The sequence below is a fragment of the Propithecus coquereli genome, unplaced genomic scaffold (assembly GCF_000956105.1).
Source record: "Propithecus coquereli isolate 6110/MARCELLA unplaced genomic scaffold, Pcoq_1.0 Scaffold193, whole genome shotgun sequence".
NCBI classification, from domain to species: domain Eukaryota; kingdom Metazoa; phylum Chordata; class Mammalia; order Primates; family Indriidae; genus Propithecus; species Propithecus coquereli.
In genome coordinates, this window is record NW_012144190.1 from 3,083,647 (window position 1) to 3,105,708 (window position 22,062).

The following is a 22,062-nucleotide window of genomic DNA, read 5'->3' on the forward strand; positions in this document are numbered from 1 at the left end:
CCCACGATGTTGCCCAGAAAAGCAGAGAATACCAGTCCCAAACCTGTCCCTGAACTCAATCTCAGAAAGCCTGTAAGTACAATAGTTGTGTGACCTTGGACAAGTTAGTTAATTATGCTGTGCCTCAGTCTCCTCGTCTTTAAAATGGGGATAATAGTACCACTTACTAGGGATGTTTGTGAAATAAATGAATTGGTACATATCTTGGTTGTGGTGGTGGTTTGTCAAAACTCAAACTTTCCACTCAAAAAAGCAAACTTTGCTGTGCATAAATTACACCAAAAAAAAAAAAGCATGAAAAACTTTAAATGCTGCCTGGGCCACAGGGAGTGTCAAAACAGGTTTAATACTACTATTGTTTGTTTTAGTTAATAATGTATTGCCCTGGCGAGCATATTTAAATTGGCGTCCTTGTTTCATGAAAGGTAGTATAATTTTCTATTTTCTTTAAGCCAGAAGATGTTTGCCCCTTGCTTCTTCCCCCACATGATGGAGCTAAAATAAAATCTGGATTTTCTCCTGGACTTGCACAGAAACATAATTTCATTTAAACCAATTCCTGCCTCTGCCTTTTTGCCAGACCTCCATCTGGTCCAAGGCCAGTGTTCTCCTCCCAGGTGAGGATGAATCACTCCTGACAGCTGCCACCTTGGTGGACCTACAGCCTTCGCCTGTGCCTCATGGTCAAGTGGACATCAGGGGACACGACGGAAGAGCTGCAGGGGGAGGGGGCTTTGGGGACAGACTCTCTCCTACTTACAACAATGCTTAGGACAGGATGTGGCCTCTTTGCTAGCTGCTGCTACAGGTATGTGTGACATCTGCAGCCATCATGCCTACCATGGCACAGCTAGGAGATGGGAGAACCAGGTTCTCTGACAGCCCTGAAGCCATCCTGCCTTGGAACTTCCTGTTTTGGGTGACCATGCATTATTTTTATCTTTGAAGCCCAGGTGAGTTTTCTGTCCTTGGCATCCCGAGCAAAGGCAGTGCACTCGTCGGGAGCAGACAGAAGTACACCAGGACGGGACCCCTTGGAAGTGATGCTTGAACTGCATCGTAAAAGGTGAGGACTGTGGCAGGTGACGTGGGGATGGGGCTCCAGAGGAGAGAGTGCATATACCAGACATGGAGGCATGTATTTCTTCCAGAAAGTGTATTCAGATGGAACCAGAGCACAGAGCAGGACATGGAGCAGTGTGAGATGAGGCTAGAAAGGTGGCGAGGCCACCCTTCAGGGCCTCCCACATGAAGCTGAGGGCCGGGACCTAGTCCTGGGTAGCAGGGTCAGCTCTGGGACCCTTCTGCAAGGGGAGGGAGCTGGGGACCAAGAGGTCAGGGAGGAGCTGGTGACGAGGTGCTGGGAAGCCAGGGGCTCAGGGAGACCCAGGCTCCTGGAGTGGGAGGTGACAGCTACGCTGACGATGCCCTGGCCCTCAGCACCAGCTGTGCAGAAGACACTGTCTTTGAGGCATTGCTGGTCTTGCAAAAGGTAGCAGAAGGTCTCAAGGGACCATCCCAAATCCCATAAATCAACAGAAGCTGGGCCCAGAGCAGCAGGCAGGGTTCCAGCCACTGTGAGGATACAGACAGCTGGAGTGGCTGAGACCTGGGCAGCTGAGGCCCAGCCGGCTAGGAAGGCAGGATCCTCTCGGGAGGGAGCGAGGGAGCTTCCCTAAATTAAGCTGATTCAAATGCAAGAGAGGGCAGGCCCCTGGGAGGGGGCAGAAGGAACTGACCACAGACCTGGAGGCTATGAAAGCTGAGACAGGCAGATACGGGGCCTGGCAGCAATGTGTCAAATGCTACCCTGTCCCCCTGCCCACAGGAGGCCACAAATGTTGCTGGCCCCAGGAAAGGCTGATTGTGACACTTCATTCGGCTCCCATCAGCTGCCTGGGTAGGAACCTGGAGGGCTGGGGGTCCCTGAAGGGTCACAGTTGCTGGGAATCCAGCTGCGGCACCACAGGGGGCTGCTGTTCAGGAACCTTCTTTTCTGAGGCATCCACATCCTTCTGGTCACCTGCTGGAGCTGGGACAGGCGCATCGTCTGGAAAGGGGGGGAGGGAATGGTGGCACTAGATGCCCCAGCCCCTCCTCCCTCAGACCCAGGGGTTCTGGGCCCCCAGCCCCTCCTTCCTGGGCCCAGGAGCCAGCACCTGTGTCTGGGTGGAACTTGAGCTGTCCCTCAGGGTTGGAGGCGGGGGCATTCGGGCCCTGCTGCTGTTGTTTCCTCTGCTCCATGTGCAGAACAGCCTGCAGGAGGTGGGGATGGCACAGACAGGAGGGTATGACACTGGTGTTCCAAGATGCTCAGGTCTCACCCCCAAACTGAGATTCCACAGCAACCTGCTAAGTGGTCATGGGCCAATCCGTTCCTTACGGGCCTTAGTTTTTCTCTTGTTAAGAGCTCGGCTTAGTAATAGTTGAGGATCCACCTCTCCCTCCCATCATCGCTTAGGTCCTGCCCTGGGACAGGGAAGCCCTCATTGGACCCTAGATGAGTCTACCCTTGACCCTGCTCCCACTTACGACCCCACTGCCCTTACCCAACATGGCAGCCGCAAAGCTGTCAGGGATGGGAAAACATCTGCCCTTACTCAAGATGGCGGCGGCCACCTGAGGATCTACCCATGATTAACAGGCAGCCGCAGCCTTCCCAGCCTCTGGACACTCATGTGGACGAGGACAAGGGCCACCAGAGACTTAGAGGATGGACCCAGCTGCCCCACCTGCTGCAGCTCTCTCTTCTGGGCCTCCAGGCGGCCCTGGGAGCGCCCTAGAGCCTCTGTCTCCTGGCTGAGGCGCTGGGCCTTGGCGTTCAGCTCGGCCTCCCGGGCAGCCAGCTCCTCCTCGAAACGCCGCAGCTCCTCCTCGGTGTAGGCAGGGTGCATCTCCACGGTCTGCAGGGGCGGGGACAGGGGCCATTGGCGGAGTCACTCAGCGTGGCCACCCACGTCGGAGAGGGCTCTGCCAGGAGGGTTACGGGAGGCTGGGGCCGTGTGTGGGCGGAGAGACCTGAGTGGGGAGTGGGACAGAGACCTAGAGACGGGGAGAACAGAGAGCCAGAGAGCAGGGCACAGAGTCTCAGAGAGACGGGGCTAGAGACTTGGGGGGTAGCCAGAGACCCAGAGACAGAGACGCGGCCAGAGACTTTGAAACCAAGGTCAGGGCTGGGAGCGATGCACGCAGCGCCCTGAGGAGCCCCTGTGACCTCACCTCCCAGCCCTCGCCAGCGTCCCCAAACTCCTTCCTCTGAGTGGACGCGAGGAATTCCTCGAGGGTCACGAGGCGGTCCTGGTTGGTGTCCACCTGGGGAGCCAGACGAGGGTAAGCGACAGAGCCAGGCCCCTCCCCCGCCCACCCGGGCCCCCGCCTCACATTCTTCATCACGTGCTCGCGCATGCGCAGCCGCTCCTCCTCCATCTCCCGCATGTCGTCCTCCTCATTCTTGGGGTCGTACACCTTCTCCAGCTGCAAGGCAAGCAGAGGCGGGGGCACTGAGAGGTCCGGGGCGACCAACTCCAACTCCCATCCAGGGGGACTTCAGGATGCTAGGATCCCTGAGGGGACGTGTGGCTGCTCTGGGGGTCCCCTTGTGCTCGAGGCTCCCGAGATGCTCACCTCCTTGGTGAAGAGGGCCTCTAGCTCCTGCTCGTCCAGGACGCCGTCACTGTTGATATCTGAGGGGAAGGAGACAACAAGGGACTGAGGACAGGGTGGGTGATGTCCCTGGTGAAGGAATTTGGGGCTGATGTGGGGTGGGGTCTAATAAGCGACAGGTAACTATGGGTCTCTGGTGGTGGCCTGGTGGCCCCCAGGCTTCAGCACCCACTAGGCCCGCCGCTGGGGCAGCCTGTTCCCTGGTATGCAGGGTCCTGGGAATGGAATAGAGGAAATTCGGGCTTCACTAGGACATGCTTGGGCCCGCTGTCACGAAGGACAATTCTCTGTCCCTAGCAGCCTGTGCTCTGGGCTGGGGTGTCAGGGACCTCTGCCTCCCGGAGAGCCAGGCCAGGGCCGACTCCAGCTGCCGGGGGGCCCTCTCCTGCCCACCCAGCTCTCCCAGCTGCAGGGCCCCGAGCTCTGTGGGCCGTACTCACTGTCCCCACATCCACCCCCTCCCTCCTCTGCTCACTCAGATCAGCACCAACTTTGCTCCTACCGAGGTGGCCAGAAACCCTCCTCTTGCAAACCCAATGGTAATTTTCACCCTGCATCTTACTTGACTTCCCACCCTGGGCTTCCAGGACGTCACTTTGTATTCTGTCCTCTCTGGCTGCCCCGCAGTCTCCTCTGCCAGCTCTGTCCTCTTCCTGACCTCACCATGCTGGTATGCCCCAGGGCTCAGGCCTGGGGGCGCCCCTCTATCTAACGCTTGGGATCCGCACTGTCCAATATGGTAGCCACTAGCCATATGGGCTGTTTAAATTTAAGTTGATTAAGAATAAATAAAATTTAAATTTCAGTTTATTAGTCCCACTTGAGAGTGGCTATCATACTGTCAGCGCAGGTATGGGACATTTTTCATCATCACAGAGAGTTCTATCGGCCAGCACCTCCCCAGATGGGCTTCTCCGGTTCCTCGGCCTCAACGTCCAAATATCCAACTGTCCACTCTGGCTCAGTCCCCACGGTGTCTGACAAGACATCTCTAACTTAACAGGACCAGGCCCAGCTCCCTATCTTCCCTGCCACACGTGATCCTCCCATCTTAGTAGAAGGTAAATCCGTCCTTCTAGTTGCTTGGGCCAAATGCCTTGGAGTGACACGTGACCCTCTCATTCCTTTATAACCCTTGTCCAATCCTTCTGCAAGTCCTACCAGTTTGACCTTCAAGATGATTCCAGAATCCAACCACTTGTCCCTATTTCCCGTGCTCAAGCCACCAACATCTGTCACTTTCTCAGTAGGCTCCTGGCTTTGGCCCTTGCCCCTACAGTCTGCCCTGAACACAGCACCCAGATGGATTCTGCCAACCCTTAAGGCAAATGGTGTCAGTCATCTGCTCAAAACCGTTTTGTGGTGTTCCGTCACAGACAGAATAAAGTCCACATCCCTTCTGCTAGCTCCCAGGCCCTGAGTGGCTGCTGCCACCTCCCCAGCCGTCTCTGCTGTCACTCTTTTCCTCGTGCATTCTGTTCTAGCAACCCTGGAAACCCGCCAAGTTCACTCTTCCCTGTGTGTGCTGGTCCTTTCCTCCATCTAGAACGTATTATCCCAAATATCTGCAGGGCTGAGTCCCTTACCTCACTGAGGTCTCTGTTCAAACACCCTTTCTCTAGAGCTGTGCTGTCCAATGCAGCAGCCACCAGCCACGGGGGCAACAGAAATCAAAATTAATATCAAATGTAATGAAAAATTCCATTCCCCAACATTACACTAAGTGAAACAAGCCAGTCACAAAAAAAAAAAAAAATACTGTATGATTCCACTCATATGAGATACCTAGACTAGTCAAAATCATAGAGACAGAAAATAGAATGGTGGTTGCCAAAGGCTGGGAGGAGGGGGAGATGGGGACTGTTTAACAGATATGGAGTTTCAGTTGTGCAAGATGGGAAGCGTTTGGGGACGGATTGCACAACAATGTAAATATACTTAACACTACAGAACTGATAAAAACGATTAAAGCTGGACTTCGAGGCACACACCTATGACCCCAGCTACATGGAAGGCTGAGGCAAGAGGATCACTTGAGCCCAGGAGTTCAAGACCAGCCTGGGCAACAGAGCAAGACCCTGTCACACGTGTGCACACACACATAAAAGCTTAAGATGGTAAATTTTAGGTTGTGTGCGTTTTAGCATAAATAAAAACCTCTTAAAATAAAAAATTTCATTCATCCAAACTAAAAATTATTTAAAAATTCCTTTCCTCAGTCACACGAACCACATTTCCAGTGCTTAATAGCTGGTGGGGCTGGTGGCCGCTGGACAGGATGACACACGCAGAACGTTCCCGTCAGTGCACAACGCTCTATTTGAACAGCAAAACCTTTCCTGATCGTGCCACCTGAAACTGCTTCTCTAGCCCTTTAATCTGCTGTCTTCTTTTCCATGGTACATATCACTACCTGAGACCCTACAGAACCTTCTTCATTGATTCTAAGATGTACTTTTCTTCTTTTCTGTATTTGATCATCCCTGACATTGAGATGCGCCTTATCATCGACGGTGTGTCACATTCATTATTAAGAGCAGCTTATGTAAAATACTAGTATGTCTCACGCACGATGGTCCCCTAGAGTCACTAAAACATAGTAGGGTCTGTTTGCTTCATTGCTGGCTCTGAGGGGAGGAACTTTGTTTTGTTCATGATTGTATCCACAGGGTCCTGACAAAGCTTGGTCCTCAGAGAGGCTTTAGTAAACACTTGCAGAATAAATGAATCAGGCTTGCTAAGCTCTGCTGATAGGCTGTAGCTTCTGGGTCAGGGTCCTGGGCATACCTGAGGGGGCCTGGCAACCCCAGATCACACTCCCAGACGGGGAGGGATTGAAGGGGGATGTGTGTCTGATCCACCACAGAGAAGGGGCTTCTGGGCCTCTGGAGGCCTGGTTACTAGGGGGCAACCCACCCTTAGCGACAGGGCCCCCAGAGGGGACCAGGGCTTCTGGGCTGCTCGGGAGGGAAGCCCAGGCCTAGCCAGGCCTGGTTAGCTCTGTTAGTGGACATTAGCTGGTCCGTAGAATCCAGAGGTCTGGTATATGCTGAAAAGAGGCCCAGCCCTTCCATGGAAGATCCCAGCTCTAGCAACAGGGAGGGGCAGGGCCTCCTGGTCAGCCAGGGGAGATGGGCTCAAGTCTCCTGGGCTTGACTCAGCCCCACTGGGGTGGGGAGATCCCTCTTAGCATTCAGCCCCCAGACAGGTCAGAGCCTCAGGGTCTGGGACTCCCTCCCCACCTTACCATGCAGTATGAAGAAGGTCTTGGGGTTAAACCTGTTGGGGTCCAATCCATCTAGCTCCTCCCACACCTCCTTCAACTGGGCTTGGCTGCCCTGTGGAAAGGAGAGTCAGGAGCTCATGAGCAAGAAGTCTGAATGCCACGGGATAAAGCCAGAGAACCGTTTACCCCCATCCAACAAATATCATTCCCCTGAAGAAAGAAAACTGAGAAAACTACAACTCCCAGCAGGCCCTGGGGCAGCTCAGTACTGTAACAGGGACTTTTTGTCTCAGGGGCTCCTGGGAGTTGAAGTTCTTCAACTGCTTTCTAGTCTTGTGCTTAGAAAGCTAGACACGCATGGCAGGGAGTGGGTGGGCACAAATGGGGGTCCTTACAGGCACGTTGACTTTAGGGTGCTCTCGGTGCCGGCGCTGTTGCTCTTCCAGCTTCCTCTCTGCCTCCTTTCGCTGCTCCTCTCCCAGTGACTCCAGGTAACGTCGTCTCTCATGTTCCTTGAGCATCTCGTAGCGTTTGAACTCTTCGTGATGGGCTGCGTCATACTGGGCGAGGTCCCGGGTGGCCTGGGGAAAGGCAGAAAGTCATTCTCTTCTCACCCCGATGCCCAGCCCCTAATTCCAGTATCCAAATGGTGGGCCCTTCGCCCTGACCCTGGCCAGGGGAAGCCCCAGCCTCCCCTGTCCTAAGTCTCATGTCTTGGTATTGCTTTCTTGGTCCCTGTGACAGCTCCTGCCCCATAACACACCTTCTTCTCCTTGTTCAAAAAGGATTATGACGGGCCAGGCGCGGTGGCTCACGCCTGTAATCCTAGCACTCTGGGAGACCGAGGCAGGTGGATCGCTCAAAGGTCAGGAGCTCGAGACCAGCCTGAGCAATAGCGAGACCCCGCCTCTCCTAAAAAATAGAAAGAAATGATCTGGACAACTAAAAAAATATATATATAGAAAAAATTAGCCGGGCATGGTGGCACATGCCTGTAGTCCCAGCTACGCGGGAGGCTGAGGCAAATGGATCGCTTGAGCCCAGGAGTTCGAGGTTGCTGTGAGCTACGCTGACGCCACAGCACTCTAGCCCGGACAACAAAGCAAGACTCTGTCTCAAAAAAAAAAAAAAAAAAAAAGGATTATGACAATCACATAATAGCAACTTGAACCCACCTCTTTCAAGTCCTCCACAATCTCAAGATCTTGAGGGAATAAGTAAATAAGGAACACACATGGTGAACTCAATATGGAAAGCAGTACAGCCAGGTAGTCAAGAACAGGAGGTCTCTAATTTTTCTGCCCAGGGTTCAAATCAGGCTCTGCCACGTGCTCAAATCTTATTAGCTGTGTGATCTTGGCCAAGTTACTCAGCCTCTCTGTGCCTCAGTTTCTGCCTCTATAAAATGGAGATGACAATACCATACTGTATTGAATCGTGTCCCCCCTCAAAATTCCTGTCCACCCGGACTCTCAGAATATGACCTTATTTGGAACTAGGGTGTCTGCAGATGTAATTAGTTAAGATGATGTCCTACTGGATTGGGGTTGGGCCCTAAATCTCATGACATCTTTGGGTATCTCTGTAAGAGGACCACAGAGAAGACACAGAGACACACAGGGCAAACGCCATGTGATAACAGACAGAGGCAGGGACTGTGAGACAAATCTACAGGTCAGGCTACACAGGGACAGATTCTCCCTCACAGCCTTCAGAAGGAGCTCACCCTGCCAACATCCTGATGTTGAACTTTGACTTCAGAACTGTGAGACAATAAATTTCTGTTGTTTTAAGCCACCAAGTGTGCGCTACTGGTTGCATATCCCCAACCTGAAACCCCAAAATCCAAAATGATCCAAAATCCAAAACTTTCTGAGCACCAGCGTGACACTCAAAGGGAATGCTATTGGAGCATTTTGGATTTTGGGTTTTGGATTAGGGATGCTCAACCAGAATTCTGCAAATACTCCAAAATCTGAAAAAATCTGAAATCCGGAACACTTCTGCCCCCAAGCAAATAAGGGACACTCAACCTGTACTTTGTTGCAGCAGCCCTGGGAAACTAATATGCTATTTCGTAGAGTGGTTTTGGGACTCAATGAGATTTGTTCATTTACTCATTTAATAAACATTTATTGAGCACCTACGGTGTGCCAGGCCCTGTCCTAGATGCTAGGGACACAACAGAGAACAAAATAGACAAACATCCCTGCGCTCATGGAGCTGGTAGGGAGAGGCAGGGAAATAAATTAGCTGGGCATGGTGGCTCACATCTGTAATCCTAGCACTTTGGGAGACTGAGGTGAGAGGATCACCTGAAGTCAGGAGTTCAAGACCAGCCCGAGCAAAAGCGAGACCCCCATCTCTACAAAAAAAGAAAAATTAGCCAGTGCAGGGGCATGTGCCTATAGTGCCAGCTACTCAGGAGGCTGAGGCAAAAGGATCGCTTGAGCCCAGGAGTGTGAGGTTGCAGTGAGCTAGGCTGACACCACTGCACTTTAGCCTGGGCAAAAAAGTGAGGCTTTATCTCCAACAAAACAAAACATAGAAAGTAAATTAGCAAAACACATAGTAGGATATATGGTGATAAGCGGGAAGAAGACACAGAAGGAAAGAGGAACTGGGCATGGAGGTGGGGGTGTGGATGAAATTTTCAGAAGGGGGCTCAGGGAAGGCCTCACTGAGAGGAGGATGCTTCGGCAATGACCAGAAGGAGGTGAGGAGGGAGGGAGCTCTACGGGTGTCTTGACGCAAAGTGCACCAGGCAGAGGGCAGAGCAAGGGCCAAGGCCCTGAGGCGGGCACAGGCCTGGTGTGTGTGTGAGGAACTGTGAGGAGGCCAGAGTGGCTAGAGCAGAGTGAGTGGAGGGCAGAGGGCAGGAGGCGAGGGCAGAGCCAGAAGGGGAAACAGTATGGGGCCTGGAGCTCCAGTGGCGCCATCTGGGCGACAGGAGTGGTGGAGGGGTTCAGAGCAGAGGAGAGATGGGACCTAAGGAGATCTAACAGGATTCCTCTGGCTGATGTGATAGGCAGAGTAATGTCCCCCCAAAGATGTCCACGTCCTAATCCTCGACACCTGGGGGTATGTGATGTTACACGGCGAAGAGGAATTAAGGTGGTAATTAGCTGACCTGAAGGGCGAGTAGCCTGGATCTCCCAGGGGCGCCCTTAAAGGCAGAAGAAGGAAGCCGGGGAGGAGGAGAGTCAGCGGGAGATGAGGCTGCAGAACAGCCAAAGAGATGCTATGGTGCCACCTCTGAAGATGGAGGAAGAGGCCACCGGCCAAGGGATGCAGGCAGCTTCTAGAAGCCGGAAAAGGCAAGGAAATGGACTCCGAGAGGCTCCAGAAAGAACGCAGCCCTGTTGACGTCCTGATTATAGCCCAGTGTCATGGGCTGCAAGATGGCCCCCAAAAGAGGTCAACGTCCTAATCACCAGAGTCTGTGACTATGTTACCTTATATGGAAAAAGGGCACCTGCAGGTGCGACTAAGTTCAGAGACTGCGGTGGGGAGATCATCCTGGACTACCTGTGTCGGCCCTAAATGCCATCACATGCATCCTCGCAAGAGGGGGACAGAGGGAGGCTCAACACACACAGAGGAGAGGCCAAGTGAAGACAGACAGACGGCGACTGGAAGATGCTGGCCTTGAAGACAAGTGAAGCGGCCGCCAGCCCAGGGATGCTGGAAGAGGCCACGAATGGAATTTTCCCTAGAGCCTCCGGAGGCAGCATGGGCCTGCCAAAGCCTTGGTTTGGGCCTAGTGAGCCTCATTTTGGACTTCTGACCTCCAGAACTGTGCGAGAATAAATTCCTGTTGTTTATTTGTTACAGCAGCAACCGGGGAACACACAGTGGAGCAGACCATCCACCTGGCGATTGCGTCCCAGGGGACAGTCGTCAATGTCCGAAGACATTTCTGATGGGCACAACTTGGGGAGGTCTATGGCACTTAGTGGGCGGAGGCCAGGGACGCTGCTGAACCTTATACAACGCACAAGGCGGCCCCGGGACAGAGAACCATCCAGCCCCAAGCAAGCGTCAAGAGTGCCGAGTTGAGGAATCCTGCCACAGACGGTGGAGGCAGATGCAGGGGTCCCAATGAGGAGGCGCCTATGAGAGAGGATGGGAGCTGGAGAGAAACCGACAGTTTCTGGAATGTTCTAGAAATAAGCTGCAGAAACATTTGTCTGGGACTGAGAACCAGGCTTGTACTCAATGAAATGGCTGTGCTATTACTGTCATGGCCACTAGATGGAGCTCTGGTGGAGCCACAAAAGCAGGGCCCAGCCAGGCGGGGCCGGTGGCATCTGCAGGGCCCGGGAGTTGTGGAAGGGCCATGGGCAGGGCGTGCCCCATGAGGCGGGGCTCTGCTGCCACTGTGACAAATTCCCACAAACTAATGCTTGAAAGCAACACAAGTTTATCATCTTAGGTTACAGAGGCCAGACGGAAATTAGTTTCACTGGCTTGAAATCAAAGTGTTGGCAGGAAAATGTTCCCTCCCTCCAGAGACCAGGGGAGAATCCCTATCCTTACCTTCTCCAGCTTCTAGAGCTGAGTTCTGTGGCTCGTGGCCCCTTCCCCCACTTTCAGAGCCAGTGTCGTGGCATCTGGCTTCAGCTGTCACACTGCCTTCTGTTTCTACCATCAAACCTCCCTCTGCGTCCTTGGGGCTCCCCCAGGATCGCCTGCCCAGCTGAAGACCCTGAATTTAATCACACCTTGCAAAGTCCCTTTGGCCACGTCAGGGAACATATTCACAGGTTCCAGGATTAGGATGTGGATATCTTTGGGAGCCATTATCTGGCCCACCAAGAGGACACAGAGGGGACCTCCCCACCACCCCACCCATAAGCCAGGGAGGGACTCGAACTAGGTCTGAGTGGAGCCAAAGCCTGTCCTGTCTATACCTCTCGCTTTCCCGCAGAGACTCTGGGGAAGGCTGCTAGAAACCAGCCAGCCCCTGCCAGCCTCCAACCGCAGAGACCACCACCAGGCAGGGGCCACTCTGATCCCTTCTCCCGGTCTGCAAAGCCTCCCTCAAGCCTCTGCCTCCGCGCCCCCTTCCGTTACCGTCTGGATCAGCAGCTCCAGGTCTCGGGCCTCGAATGTGTGCTGATTCTGAGGGTCCAGGTGTTCAAACTGTTTCAGGAGATTCAGGTGATCCACCTGCACATCTGGAGGAGAGGGAAGAGTCAGACAAAACAATGCATGGAATGTTCTTTCTTTCAAAATCCCCATCTTGGGCCACCTGTGCTCTAAAGGAGTCACAGAGGGCACTGGGGAAGCCCAGAGGACAGCCTGACAGAGCCTGGGGCAATCAGGGAGGGTTTCTTGGAGGAGGTGATCCCACCACTGATGCTTAAAATAATCATAATAACCACCATAGCAATTAATTATTATTATATTAATTAATAGTAATTAACATGTGCTGAGTGCTTACTATATGCCAGGCCCTGCTCTAAACACTTTAACGATATTAATTCATTTGCTTTTCACAAAGATCTGACAACGTGGATACTATGATATCCCCATTTTATGGATGTGAAAACCGAGGCCCACTGAGGGGACATAACTTGTCTCAGTCATCAGCTAAGAAGGAGCAGAGCAAGGATTAGAACCAGCCTTGGACTCTGGAGCACGAGATACTCCCCCACTGTTGGGGCTGAACTGCATGTCCCCAAATTTCTGCTGTTTAAGCCACCCGGCCTGTGGTACTTTGTTACAGAAGCCCTAGCAAACGAAAGTAACCCCCCTCGGATGGCAGTTTCCAAGAAATCAGGAAGGGGTAGGTTCCGGGAGGAAAGGCAGAGGACGCGCCCTGCCAATATCCTGTCATTTGCGGAACACAGGTTTCCTGAGGCCTCCGGGGTACGGGCCTGTGCTGAGTGGTGCTGGGACCCACAGTGACTCAGACCTGGCCTGGGCCGCCGGTGGCCCCTGGTCAGGTAGAGAGAAAGACACACACACACGCAGCTGGAGTTCAGGTGACCTATGTGACAGCAGAGGCAACTCTGGGCCTGGCTGAGCCCAGAGGAGGGGCAGGCGCTCGGGAGACAGGCACAGATGGACTCTCACATTCGTCATTCACGTGGTGGACGCGTGCCGAGCCCCTGCTCCAGGCTGACCCTGTGCCCGGCACTGTGGACACAGCAGGAACTAGATGGCGACAGATACTGGCCCCCTGAAGCAACTGGTCTAGAGACACAGAAAACAGGCAACCCAGGGATGCACCCAGGACCACAAAGGACACACACAAACAGACGCTCCTTCACGCGGAACGGCCAGGGCAGGCCTCTCTGAGGAGGTGACGTCTGAGCTGAGACAGAAGCTTGGCCAGCCATGCAAAGAGAAAGAACGTCACAGGCAGAGGGGAGCAGACGGGCAGGGTCCTGTGGTGAGGAGCCACGTCGCACTCCGGCGATCTCTAAAATGCGGACGCCCAGGGCCGGGCAAGCGGCACACACGAGAAGGGAGGGGTGGGTGGGCGTGGCGGAGGCCAGCCAGGCTGCCAAGCAGCAGTGAGGGTAATGGACTGGCGCCAGAGGGCGCTGGGGAGACACAGGCGGGTTCTGAGCAGAGGGACAGGGCTTAAACTGGGTGTTGTGGCAGGCTGAATACCGGTCCCCCAAAAGACACGCATGTCCTGATCCCTGGAACCTGTGAATGCGTGACCTTCCAAGGCAAAAGGCTCTTGGCAGATGTGATCAACTGAAGGATCTTGAAATGGGGAGATGATCCTGGATTATGGGGGCCCTAAATGTCATCGCAAGGATCCTTAGGGAGGCAGACAGAGATGTGGCCATGGTAGAAGGCGGCAATGTGATGACTAAAGAAAATGCCACACTGCTGACCTTCAACATGGAGGAAGTGGCCCTCAGCCAAGGAACGTGGCCGTGGAAGCCCAAGAAGGCACAGGACAGGTTCTCCCGAGCCTCCAGCGGGCACGCAGCCCGGACCACACCTTGATTTTGGCCCAGAGAAACCGATTTCGGACTTCTGACCTCCAGAGCCGGAAGACAGTGAATGCGTGCTGTTTGAAGTCACCAAGTGCTGCAGTCTGAATGCTGGAGTCCCTGCAAGACTCGTGTGTTGAAACTTAAGCCCCAGGGTGATGGTGTTAGGAGGTGGGCCTGTGGGGGTGATCAGGTCATGAGGGGGGCGCCCTTATGAGATCAGTGCCCTCACACAAGACGCCGAGGGAGCTTGTTCACCCCTTCCGCCACGTGAGGGCACACAGAAGGCACCACCCGTGAGGAATAGGCCCTCACCAGACACCAGATCTGCTGGCGCCTTGATCTTACACTTCCCAGCCTCCAGCACTATGAGAAATAAATTTTTGCTGTTTCCAAATCACCCAATCTAGGGGACTGTGTTATAGCAGCCCGAAGGGACCGAGACACTATGTTTGTGGCACTTTGTTACAACAGCATAGGAAACTAACACCGACATCGGCCGGTTCCCACTGGCTGCTGTGTGGGAATTAGACCAAAGGGAGAGAGGTAGAGGCCGGAGCCCAGGCAGCGTAATGGCACCCGGACCTGGGTGGCAGCAATGGAAGGAAGACATGGTCAGATTCTGGATGCATTTTGAGTCGTTAAGGGGAGAAGTGAAGGGCACAGCACAACCACGATGCCTGGTACCGAACAGCAGCCAATAAACAGGACAGATTTTTCTTCTTAGTGATGAGAAAACATCTCAGGTACCAGAGATTCAAACTGTAATCATGGAAACGGTGTGGCACAGAAGGCATGACCTCCTGTGGCAGAAGGTCCGAGACCACGCCTGTCTGCTCGCCTTATAAACCCAGCGCCCCCGGCTGGGAGCGGTGGCTCACACCTGTAATCCTAGCACTCTGGGAGGCTGAGGCGGGGGGATCAAGGCAGGAGGATCACTTGAGGTCAGGAGTTTGAGACCAGCCTGAGCAAGAGTGAGATCTCATCTTTACTAAAAATAGTAAAAATTAGCTGGGCATGGTGGTGTGTGCCTGTAGTCCCAGCTACTAGGGAGGCTGAGGCAGGAGGATCGCTTGAGCCCAGGAGTTTGAGGTTGCTGTGAGCTAGGCTGATGTCGACAGAGTGAGACTCTGTCTCAAAAAAAAAAAAAAAACAACAACAAACAGAAACCCAGTGCCCAGCCCAGCGCCCAGCACACAGTTAGACTTCACACTTGTCTGGTCAATGGGTAAATGGAGTCAGACAGACAGAAAACAAAGGCCAGCCCTCCTGTTCCGCCTCAGCCTGGTGCCTTGGTGCTCACACTCCCCATCTGTAACACGGGAGCCTCACGGGGTGTCAGGAGATTAAGGGAGAAGCTGTGGGCCAATCTCAAGAAATGAGGCACATTCTTACACTTAGCTCTGGGACAAGACCTGCCCTGGAAGATACTAGAACGTACCGCAAAGCTACTACAATAGTTAAAATAGCATGGTTCATAGCAGCTAACAGGTGCAAACAACTCAAGTGTCCATCAGCTGATGGATAAACCACATGAGGCACAGCCACTCAATGGAGCACTACTCAGCCACAAAAAGGAACGAAGCGCAGACACATGCCACGGCACGGAGGGACCGGGGAAGCACGTCGCTAAGGCCACATGGTGCAGGGGTTCATTTACATGAAACATCCAGGACAGGCAACTCCACAGAGACGGGAAGTAGATAAATGGTTGTCGGGGGCTGGGGAGAGGGGGAGTACAAGGTGGTAGTTAAGGGTGCAGGTTTCTTTTGGGGGTGATCAAATGTTCTAAAATTGACTTTGGTGATGATTGCACATGTGAATATGCTAAAAACCACTGAATTGTATACTTCAAATGAGTGAATTGTATGGTAAGTGAATTACATTTTTTTTTTTTGAGACAGGGTCTTACTCTGTTGCCCGGGCTAGAGTGCCGTGGCATCAGCCTAGCTCACAGGAACCTCAAACTCCTGGGCTCAAGCGATCCTCCTGCCTCAGCCTCCCGAGTAGCTGGGACTACAGGCATGCACCACCATGCCCGGCTAATTTTTTCTATATATTTTTTTAGTTTTCCAGCTAATTTCTTTCTATTTTTCTTTTAGTAGAGATGGGGTCTCGCTCTTGCTCAGGCTGATCTCGAACTCCTGAGCTCAAATGATCCTCCTGCCTTGGCCTCTCAGAGTGCTAGGATTACAGGCATGAGCCACCGCGCCTGGCCTGAATTACATTTCAGTAAAGGTACTTAAAAGAAATAGCATGGTCCAAACACACACATCAACAAACCATATCTAGGAACAAGATAGAAGCTGGGGAACAGAAATGGTGTGTGTGTGGAGGGGGGGTCTTGGAATTGAAATCTGCCCGAATCTCTCTCTTTCCAGGCACATTTTCAAAAAAACAACTTTTTTTTAATCATTAGACTATAAAATATAGTCTCAAAGTGGCCAGTTAGCTCAGTTGGTTAGAGCATGGTGCTAATAAAATATAGTCTCAGATACAAATGCTAAGAAATTAGAATCATTCTAACCGGGGGTGGGGGGGAGGGGGGAGACAGCTACACAAGGAAAAATACGGTGCAATCTGAGAAACTTCCTGATTTCGATGACTGTGCTATGGTTATGCAAGAGTATGTTGCTGTTCTCAGGAAAACCACACTGGACTACGAAGGGGTCAGGGAACGTGGTGTCTGCAATGACTTCTCAGATGTGAATGACACAGCAAATACAGCAATGTTAACAGCTGGAGAACCCGGGTAAAGGGTATTTGGGATACAAACTGCTCTTGCCACTTTTCCATAAGTTGAAGGTGCTATCAAAATTTTAAATAACCATGATTCTTAAAAATAACAAAGGGAAACAGAATACAGACAGAGTAGTGTTCGCACTAAATTGTGCTAGGAAGAATACACCATGCGTGTCACACAGTGGGGAGAGTGAGGCCCAACACAAAACCACACGGAGGCCAAGAGTGAGGCCACCTGGCCTCGTCCCACCCTGCCCCACCCCGCCCCACCCCTGCTCACTGGGCTCCTGCTCGGCGTCCATTTTGGCCTTGAGCAGCATCCGCAACCGCGACACCTCTTGTCGCTTGAGCTCGTCCAGCTTGGTGCGGACATGGTGGCTGACGAAGTCCAGCTCTCGGCTCAACTTCCCGCTCTGCCAAGACAGAGGAGACACTGGTCAGGCTGGGGGCTAGGAGGAGGCATGCTAGGTGGCCTTATCTTGTGCTGTCTTCTCTAGCACCTTCTACAAGCTTTCTGATAACCCCAGTCTTACACTGCTTCTCCTCTGCCTACAGCTCCACTGGCTCCCCAGATCCCCCAGGAAGGACAGTCTCAGACCCTTAGCCTGGCATCCGAGGTCCTGCCCACCTCGGCAGCCCCATCACCCATCACTCATCGAATCACACGTTTGGTTCCAGCAATGCTAACTGGGTACAAGCTCCTGTTTTCTACCTCAGGGCCTTTGCACAGCCTGTTGCCCCTGCCTGAGATGCTCTCCAGCTACCTCTTTCAAGCATAACCAGATCCTCACTGCCCTTCAAAACTCAAAGCAGATGGCATCTCCCTTGGGAAGAATCCCAACACCCCACTCACCTCCAACTCTCACACACACGCACACGCACACGCGTACGACACGGTACCGAGTACAGTGCCTGCTCTGAGCTATTTCTATCATCCCCTTGGATTATGGCTGTTCCCAGTCAGAGCCAACTCTGCCCCTCTCCTGATCACAGTCCCCATGGCTCCCCAGCGTCCCCAGGACAGAGTCCCTCAGCTCAGCACCCAAGGCCCTGCGAGACTGGGCACCCACCCACCCATCCTCCAGCCCCGTGTCCCTCTCTTTACGTCAGTCATAAGGAGCCACCAGCAGACAGCTGAAGGCACTAGAGTGCTTTGCTGTGCACACAGCTCTGAAACGCCCCCGCTTCAACTTCCACCGCACAGACACCTCCACTTGGGACACCAGGGCACCCTGTCCCCAGGAGCCCTCTCTCGCTGGTCAGTCTGGACTGGGCCCCTTGCTGGGGCCTCCCTAGCAGCCCCTGCTATCTCAGTGGTTGCTTTGCTGGCAGTCACTCGTGACTCATGTCCCTTTCCTCAGCCCGTGGCGGGGCACAGCCTGTGCAGGGGCAGCAGGATGAGGTGACCGAAGTGACAGTCATCATAAAAACAAGTCGGTCAAGCACCTACTAAGTCCACCCTCGAATCTGGCTCACAGCTTCATTTTACAGATGAACAACCGAGGCCCAGGAAGAGAAGCCGCCTGCCCAGTGTCCTCAGACAGCGTAGGAGGCCAGTTTCCAGCCTGATGACCAAGTTGGTGTCGTGTCTCCCCAAAGCGGGAGTCCTGGGGCCTGGGCGCCACTTCCCCGAGTGACCCAGCACCCCCTTTTCCTGCTCTGGACCTCAAAACAGGGGCTGATATTACTGCCACCAACAACTGACATTTATCATGGGCCTATGCCAGGCCAGGCCTAGTACATGAAGTACGGACTATCGCTGGCCTGCACGACCACCCTCACAATAGGGAAACTGTCCTATTAGCTGGCCCGTTTCCAGAGAGGGAAACCAAGGCACAGGGAAGTGCGGCCACTTGCCCGGGACAGTGTAAGGTGGAGTGGAGATTGGAACCTGACACTGCCCACTCCAGAACCTGTCTGCCTAACTCGTCTCTCTGCTTCTGATGTCACTTCCAAGGTATGTGACCTTGGGCAAGCTGGGTGGCCTCCCGGGCCTCGGTTTCACCACCTGGACAATGGGTGGGGCTGGGCTCAGTGGTTCTGCCCATCCAACGTCAGGGGCTGGGTGGACAGGGACAGACAGGAGCTGCTGGAATGCTAGGACCAGCAGGACCAAGGCCACCTCCTGTCCAGTCCCAGACCCCAGAGCCTCTCCTGGGCTGAGGTGTTTGGAGGACTTGGGGCTCACACGTCGAGTGGCTCCTTCAGGTGGGATGTTCCAATGTGCACCAGAATGGCGTTGGGGACAGGGACCTGGGCAGGCAGCCCCGTCCCTCAAAGGGGACTCCCTGCATCATTTCTGAGGGGATGCTGCCTGGGGGGAGGGTGCTGGGGCTCTGGGTTCAGCTGGGCCAGGGTGAGACCTGGGCCACAGGAAGGGCACACACAGGGAGGACACGGGGCCTCAGTGTCTTCCTCTGTGAAACGAGAACAACCATGGTGCCTCTAGAGGCCGAACATGAGAGTCAACAGTGATGCGGTGATGCCAGCGCCTGCCATGTTTTGCATCCCTCCTCTGCAGAAGGAACCGCACCAGGGTAGTAAGGTCCGAGGAGGAGGAAAAAAGGAAAAAAAGAAGGAACCGCACCAGGCACTCCCTTGGTCAACCCTCACGGAACACGTACTAAGGGCTGCCACCATGCGCTTCGAAACCCTTTCCATGTCTTCCCTCGGATAACCCAAACCTGAGCCCACAAGGCAGGTTATGACCCACATTTTACCAATGGGGAAACTGAGGCTCAGCCTGGCTGGGTCCCATGGCTGGTAAGCGGAAGAGCCGAGAACAGAAGCCTGCCGCCTGACTAAGTGCTCAACCACATAGTTCTGTGGTTCCCAAATCCTTTCCCAGCTGCGTGATCCCAAAAGCGACATCTCCCTGAGTCTCTCTTTGGTGATCTCGAACACGGGCAGGGCTGGAGGCACGTCACCCCCAGGGGAACTCGGTCCTTTCCCAAACTCTGCCTTTCACCCCCCAACCCCCATCCACCCCCCCAACCATACCTTAATGTCCTCGGCGTTGGCGGCCTGCAGCTTCTCCCGGAAGTGCCCGTCCGTCTCCAGCACGTTGATGACCTCCTGGAGGTACCGGTGGTAGTACAGGCCTGTGTCCTAGGGCGACAAGGATGGACATGGCAGCCCCAGCCTCCCCCCCAACTCCAGCTCCCTCCTGCAGGCAGGACAACAGCCCTGCTTCCCTGGGCATCTGCTGATGGACCCAGGGACTCTCGCCTGGAACAGGGACAAAGGCTCCAGAGCCAGCAGACTGCAGTTCAAAGTTCATCTGTGGTGTAACCTCAGACAGATCACCTGACCCTCTGGGCCACAGCTGTCACCTGTGCCCAGATCTGTAGCCAAAATGAAATGAAAATCATATGGGTGAACACCCAGCCCAACACTACCCACAGAGTGGACACATTTTGTTGGGAAGCAGTGAAACATACCTTCATTCATTCATCTATCCATTCATTCACTCATTCAATGAGCATTTACTGAGACTCTATCACATGCCAGGCCCTGTTCAAGGGGAGACAGCAAGTGAACAGGACAGACAAAAATCCCTGGCCTCCTGGTCCTATCTCTGCCACGCATAGCTGGCAGGGTGGCAGTTTGCTCTCCCTGGGACTTGCTCTTCGTATTTGTAAAATGGGCAATATATTCTGTACCTCCCAGAGCTGGGGTGAAAAGAATGAGAGAAACTGCCTGGCACAATGGTAAGGCTATAGAACTGTGGTCCTACCCACCCGTGGACTGTTACGAAGCGGGCTGCACAGCAGGAGGCGAGTGGCAGTTCTGTATTTACAGCCACTCCCATCGCTAGCAACACCGCCTGAGCCCCGCCTCCTGTCAGATCAGTGGCAGCATTAGATTCTCATAGGAGCGCGAGCCCTACTGTAAACTGCACATGCGAGGGATCTAGGTTGCTCACTCCTTATGAGAATCTAATGCCTGATGATCCGAGGTGGAGCTGAGGCGGTGATGCTAGCGCTGGGGAGCAGTTGCAAATACAGATTATCATTAGCAGAGAGGTTGACAATGTACTAATAATAGAAATAAAGTGTACAATAAATGTAACACGCTTGAATATCCCCAAACTATCCCCCCTCTACCTTCCATGGAAAAATTATCTATTATGAAACCAGTCCCTGGTGCCAAAAAGGTTGGGTACCACTGCTATAGAAGATATTCAACCTACTCTAGCTATTATGACATATGTTAACAGCACACATTCGGTGCTTGATAAATGGCAGCAGCCTTATCGTTGATATGTTACTTGTCATGCATCACCCAGCTATGTCATTACGGGTGTATTAGTTAGTTGCCTATTGTTGCTATAACAAAGTATGACAAACTTAGTGGCTTAAAGCAACACAAATTTATCCTCTTGGAATTCTAGAGGTCAGAAGTCCAAAATGGGTCTGCAGGGCTGTGTTCCTTCTGGAGGCCCCAGAGGAGAATCTGTTTCCTTGCCTTGCCAGCTTCTAGAGGCCACCTGCAAACCTTGGCTCTGACCTTTGTTTCTTCTGTCACGTCTCCTTCTCTGACTGTTCTGCTTCCCTCTTCTAAAGACCCTTGTGATTATATTGGGCTCACCTGGATAACCCAGCATTACTTCACAGGTCGAGGATTAGAATGTGGACACATCTGGGGACATTATTCAGCCAAGCACAGTGAACTGGAAACCCAAATCTGCACTTACTAGCTGTGTGACTTTGGTAGGAATTCCCAGACACCCAGTAAATTTAGATTTCAGACAAACAACAAATAACTTTTAGTATATTGTGTGGGGTACAGTTATACTAATAATTATCTGTTATCTGACATTCAAATTTAACTGGATGTCTTGCATTTTTATTTGCTAAATCTAGCAGCCCTAGTTCTTGGGCAAGTGGCTAAACCTGTCTGTGCCTCAGTTTACTCATTAACCTTAAAGTAAGGTTAATGAGTACCCACCTCATAGGGCTATTGTGAGGATTAGATGAATTAACATTTTAAAATATTTAACACAGTGCCTGGTACTTAGCAGGGGCTGTGAATGGTATGATTGTTGTTGTTATTGATGTTTATAATCTTCTGTGCCTTTTATTAGCCTTGGAATATAGAATACATTCTCTACCAAGCCCCACAAGATCCCCCATGATCTCCCACCCCCTCCCCCTCTCTCTCTGCTCCAGCCACACCAGCCTCCGTGAAGTCCCTCAACTCAATCTGCTCTCTCCAAACGAGGCCTTTGCCCAGGCTGCTGTCACCTCTGGTGTTCACTCTCATAGAGCCCTGCCCTTTGTCTTCCATCTCCCAGCATGCTGGGCTAGTCCGCGAGGGCACGGGGCTTGCACATGCCTGTGTCCCAGCACCTAGCACTGTGCCTGGCTCGTAGAAGATGCTCAAGAAATGTGTGGAATGAATGAAGGGAAAGGGGTCTCAATGTGCCTGTCTATGTCTGCAACAATTTCACAGAATAGAGGCCTAACTTCC

The 22,062-nt window shown here is 53.0% G+C and overlaps 1 protein-coding gene across 3 annotated transcripts in view; it reads right to left on the reverse strand.

Annotated features, from left to right (window-relative positions):
- Nucleotides 1-1,146: 1,146 nt before the first annotated feature.
- NUCB1 (nucleobindin 1) overlaps nt 1,147-22,062 on the reverse strand; it is a 22,745-nt gene continuing 1,829 nt past the window's right edge. For 2 of the 3 annotated variants that reach the window (XM_012643078.1, XM_012643080.1), the window contains exons 3-12: nt 19,591-19,698; nt 16,871-17,003; nt 11,966-12,069; nt 7,285-7,470; nt 6,911-7,001; nt 3,625-3,683; nt 3,220-3,474; nt 2,733-2,903; nt 2,160-2,256; nt 1,147-2,050 (exon numbers count right to left, since the gene is read on the reverse strand). In XM_012643078.1, coding sequence (XP_012498532.1) covers nt 1,935-2,050; nt 2,160-2,256; nt 2,733-2,903; nt 3,220-3,474; nt 3,625-3,683; nt 6,911-7,001; nt 7,285-7,470; nt 11,966-12,069; nt 16,871-17,003; nt 19,591-19,698 — 1,320 coding nt within the window. In that variant the 3' untranslated portion in view covers nt 1,147-1,934. The remainder of the gene's footprint in view (nt 2,051-2,159; nt 2,257-2,732; nt 2,904-3,219; nt 3,475-3,624; nt 3,684-6,910; nt 7,002-7,284; nt 7,471-11,965; nt 12,070-16,870; nt 17,004-19,590; nt 19,699-22,062) is intronic. The other variant, XM_012643081.1, reaches the window with a different exon arrangement.